At 36.9% G+C, this 4,967-nt stretch overlaps 1 protein-coding gene across 1 annotated transcript; it reads right to left on the bottom strand.

Annotated features, from left to right (window-relative positions):
- Positions 1–1,479: 1,479 nt before the first annotated feature.
- Positions 1,480–4,749, bottom strand: LOC106340008 (putative G-type lectin S-receptor-like serine/threonine-protein kinase At1g61610). The gene is made up of 7 exons (XM_013778872.1): positions 3,384–4,749; positions 3,186–3,296; positions 2,900–3,117; positions 2,523–2,733; positions 2,206–2,443; positions 1,965–2,112; positions 1,480–1,877 (listed from the first exon to the last, which is right to left on the bottom strand). Exons 1-7 carry the CDS (start codon positions 4,678–4,680, stop codon positions 1,578–1,580), a joined length of 2,523 nt encoding a protein of 840 aa, XP_013634326.1. The 5' UTR covers positions 4,681–4,749; the 3' UTR covers positions 1,480–1,577.
- Positions 4,750–4,967: the final 218 nt, after the last annotated feature.

Raw genomic sequence — 4,967 nt, 5'->3', positions numbered from 1 at the left:
TTTCAAGTTAAAGAGATTAGAGAGAGGTTGAAGAGTTTTAGAATGATGAACATTGCATTTTTTTTTGCAGCCATTTGAGAGGAGGAAAGAGAATGTGTAAATTTTTCTTTATATAGGGAGACAAAAAATCCAATTAGGTTAAATATTTTTGATTCAGACGACTTCCTAGACGACTTACTTGTAAGTCGCCCAGAAGACTTTAATATTTTTAGCAGGAAATTAAAATATTTTTAGCGGAAAACTAAAATATAAGACTTCCCAGACGACTTACTTGTAAGTCGTGGTTTAAATTATTTAAGCGGGAAAATAATTTTTTAAAAAATTTTAAGCGGGAATATCTGGATGACTTACATGTAAGTCGTCTGCTTTAATTTCTTCACCAGACGACTTCCATGGAAGTCGTCTGGACCTTAAACATAACCCCTAAATTTAATTAACTAACTAAACACTTCATAAAATCAAATTGAACTTCAAAAGTGTTTACTATACACAAAAATAAACACGTATAGGTAAAAAATTTAATTTTTCAAAAAAAAAAATCAAGCTTTCCAAAATCTAACCCTAAGAATACATACAATACTACAACATATGTTGCCAAACCCTAGACCAAAGAATACCATGATTCACTACCTACACTCATCTATGTTGAAAACAATTCAATTTTGTTATATTTTAATTTATATCACTTAAAACTGTTTATAATTACATGATTTTCATTTTTCGCTTATCAAAATAATTTTTAAAAAATTTATAAATTATTTTTAAGATCAGCTACACCCAGAAGACTTACTTTGAAGTCGTCCAGACGACTTCCAACATCTCTGACGACTTACTGGGGCTATGTTCGTAAAAATGGCTTCTGTTTTTTTGTTTGATCACAGGGGACTCGACTGTAATTTCACAAGGCTATTAGATTAGTTTTGCATTTGATTCAAGTTTGGGTATAAGTTAGAGGTTAAAATCAAGTTGTGGGTTAGTTTTGGCAAATTCCCTTTTATTCTTTCCAAAATGTGCTAAATTAAAGATTGTAAGTGCTTTTTTATGTAATTTTTAAGACAAAAGGTGTGTCTATGTATAAATTTTCTAACTTTGTACTCTAGTTGGCCAAATTTTTTTTACAAACTTGACCTTGAGAAAGTAAATTAACAAGTATTTTAGTTTAGAAAATAAAAATATTCTTTACGAACGAAGCATGAAGCATGAAGCATGAAGCATGAAGCATGAAGCATGAAATCTAGTTGAAGTGGTTTTAGAACCATATGAGCTAGTGACATATCTCCCACATGTTTCAACATCAATTCTTTGGCTTTCACAAATCTCAATTAAGTATGCTGACCCTAAAAAAAAACTAGAAGTTGAAAACTAAGTATGCTGACCCTAAAAAAAAAACTAGAGTACAAATCCGATTTGAGTTTTTCCCTGACAACATTTAAATTCAAGTATATACGTATTATAAAATGTTTAACAAGGAGAATAGTTACTATGCACAAAAAGTTGAAAACTAAGAGACTTCCAGCCTCCAGGGAAAAAATGAAAAGTTATAGAGCACAGTGAAGAATAATTTATTGACAAATTAGTCATCTTCCAACAACAGTGGTCAAAGTAATATCGTTGACCGTGGCAACTTCCTTACCTTCGACGATCTCGCCGAAGTTCAAGAAAGAGTGGAAGGTAGGCTGTCTTGGTCGTGGAAGGTGACTGGTTTGACTCTCCAACATCAACAAAACCGAACCCATGTTTGGTCTGTGAATAACCGAGTCTTGTGTACACAACATCCCCACATGGATGCATCTTATTGCTTCATTTACGTCTCGAATCTCCTTTATCGTTGGATCTATTAGCTCTTTGGTCTTCCCTTGGCTCCATAAATTCCACGCCTGAAATTTTGTCCTTTAGAATATAAGTTTCTAGAAATGAAAACAAGAAACGAACCAAACCAAACCTAAATATTAAGAGAAACTTACATAACCAATGAGACTTCTATGTTCAGACCCTCGAAAGCTAACGTTCTTGCTTCCACTTACAATCTCCAGTATCAACACTCCAAAGCTGTACACATCAGATTTCTCTGAGAACATCCCTTCCATTGCATACTCTGGAGCCATATAACCACTACACAATTTTTCAACATCAAGATCATTAGAAATCCATACAGCTTCACAATGTGTTATAGAAAAAAAACAATAAGGTGTTTTGGTTAGTTACTATGTGCCGACAACTCGTATCGTATTGGCCTGATCTTGTCGGTAGTTGAAGATCCTAGCCATACCGAAATCCGAGATCTTAGGTTTCATTTCCTTGTCCAGCAAGATATTGCTAGCTTTTAGGTCACGGTGAATGATCTTTAGTCTTGAGTCTCTATGCAAGTAAAGCAATCCTCTTGCAATTCCTCCAATGATATCCCATCGTTTTCTCCACTCTAAACTCATCCGTTTACTCTCATCTGCACATAGATAAGTTTTTTACTCAATCTACGAATTTTTCACACATGTTTCCTGATAATGTTGTAAAAGAAAACATACCAAAAAGGAAACGGTCCAAGCTATTATTTGGCATGTATTCATAGATAAGTATTTTCTCGTTGTTTTCAATGCAACATCCAAGTAATCTTACGAGATTCCGATGCTGGAGTTTCGCGATTAGTAAGATCTCGTTCTTGAATTCATCTAGTCCTTGCATAGATTTGCCTGATAGCCTTTTCACTGCCATCTCTCTTCCTTCTGAAAAGTTTCCCTGTCCAAACATAAAACATATGTGTATTTATTTGTTTCATCTTTTACCAAAAAAATAACATAAGTTTAGCATAAATATTAAGCCTAATTATCCAACCAAAGATTAAGCCGACACAAAATTTTAATTAACCTTAGTCTCAAGAAGATTGAGTTTAGTTGATGCTCACCTTATATACAGTACCAAATCCACCTTGTCCAAGCTTGTTTTCTTCAGAGAAACCTCCTGTTGCCGAAGCTACGCTGTGGAAACTGAAAGTTGGCAAATCGGGTGTGTCAACTTGATCCCCCATTAGAACTTCGTTCAGCGAGCTTAAAGACTTAACTGAGTAATCTCTGTTCTCTCTGATATCCAAAAGTGCATTATCTTCCTTATTCCACAAGATATCTGTAGATCAATGAAATAACAGATCTCTCAGTCTCAGACCCTTATGAAACTAGACTATAAGGCTTTACCTTTAACTCTTTTCCTGAACTTCCATAAGACCCAAATGCATAAGCAGCATAACCCGAGCATGAATGCACCTACAATACTAAAAACAATAATCCAAATTTCCTTCTTGCCTCCTGCATACATAAGAAAAGAAACCCAAACACAGATTTCAGGCTAGTCATATTCAAATATTTCTACAATGCCTAAAATGTTTTACAAACCTATTTCAGATGCAGCTAGCCGGATATTGACGTTGTTTCCACCGTACTCAAAATGCTCCATATCGACCAAATCTCGAGTCCAAATCATGCATCCGATCCCTGGTACGACCTCATAAGCATTGCACGAGCAATCCCTCAGGCATACATCCTTACAAGTCTCTGAGTTGTTAACTGAAACAACTGATCCAAAATCAGGCACCTTCATACCCTTAAGTACCCTAAACCCGTCTACTTTCTTTGCAAACCGACTCTGGCTACAGTTCAGTGAAACTCTTCTTTTGCAGCCACCCGAGAAATTTCCCTTGTTCCATTGATTTCGATAAGCCGGCTCAAACCCATAAATGCAACTACATTTACCAGAATCAAAGTCTTTACTATCATTACATACGCTGTAATTACCGCAACGGTTATACTTCTCGCATTCCTTGCTCGGTTTCACTTGAAGTGAAGTCCAGTTCCTGGCATCCCTATTCCATATCAACTGCTCTACAATGCCATCAAATCGGATCCGAAACCTCAACAAGTCGTCCTTATTCGATGGAACATACGTGAAGAACACGCTACCATCTGGATCAGGAGGAGAAGAGAGCTTAAACCCGTGAATATAGTTTGTGACACGGAACATATCTGGTACACCGGTAAAGATAGCTGAGTTCCACGGCCCGCTTCGCCATTTTCTCGTTTCCCCTTCCCAAATCACAATTTCTATTGCCCCCAAGGGATCAATCCCCATTGAATATCTTCCTGGTGAAGGATCAGTTTCGGATTTCCACGGGACGAAAGCGCGATTCTCTCCCATTGAAGGATTTACCCTAACCCTCATACCCGGCAAGAAAGTATCAGTTGGATTGTTAAAGCTCTCCCAGTACTTAGTGTCCCTGTCTGAATCTGAATACAAAACCAGATCCCCTGTTTCCAACAGACCAGCAACAGTATTGTTCAACTTGGGGTGCACGTTTGTGGACCAAACGGTGTTGTTTTGACCGTTGACGACCACCAAGTTCCCGTCGTCAGCAATCTTCAGAGCTCCGTTGTGATCAGACAAAGGTGTTTCTCGATTAGCTACCCAGACAATTGTTCGAGGATCTATGTTCTTGTACCAGATTCCGACATACCTTAAAGTTGAATTTTTGGGGCTGACGAATCCAAGCTCGAAAATTTCGCCCACGCTGATCAGTGAGTCTCCGTCTCGTATCGTGAGGTTTCTGGTGATTGTGGTGCAAGATACCATCCTGCATAGTTGAAGCAAAATCAAAAGGGTCGTGACCAAAGTAAGATCTCTGTTAGATTCTGCCATATTTGACAAGATTTGATCGTCAGATATCTGTACATCACCAGAAGGAAAATAATGGAAAAACAAAAATAGTAGTCGTTGAATTTTTTAATCTTTTTGTAAGTTTACGGATTTTTCAGGAAGACTAAACTAATTGCTTTCTAAAACTTGTATTTGTTTATAAATAAAAAAGGATTAAGTCATGAATATGCCCATGTTTGTTTCGAGATCATTGTGACATCTGACCGCGACATGCAATCTGCAATTAGTTATACAGGTAGCAGCTCCTTTTTTTTTTTTTTTTTTGATCG

Source organism: Brassica oleracea, chromosome C4 (genome assembly GCF_000695525.1).
Source record: "Brassica oleracea var. oleracea cultivar TO1000 chromosome C4, BOL, whole genome shotgun sequence".
Classification (NCBI taxonomy): Eukaryota; Viridiplantae; Streptophyta; class Magnoliopsida; order Brassicales; family Brassicaceae; genus Brassica; species Brassica oleracea.
The sequence above is the reverse complement of the archived record's forward strand: the minus strand, read 5'-3'. Positions and strand labels throughout refer to the sequence as shown.

Bases quoted from the DNA above. Each gene is read 5' to 3' on its own strand.
- LOC106340008 (XM_013778872.1), bottom strand. From the start codon at position 4,680: ATGGCAGAATCTAACAGAGATCTTACTTTGGTCACGACCCTTTTGATT. The intron at 3,297-3,383 runs GTTTGTAAAACA...TTATGTATGCAG, and splicing joins GCTAGCTGCATCTGAAATAG to GAGGCAAGAAGGAAATTTGG. The intron at 1,878-1,964 runs GTAAGTTTCTCT...ACAAAATTTCAG, and splicing joins ATAGAAGTCTCATTGGTTAT to GCGTGGAATTTATGGAGCCA.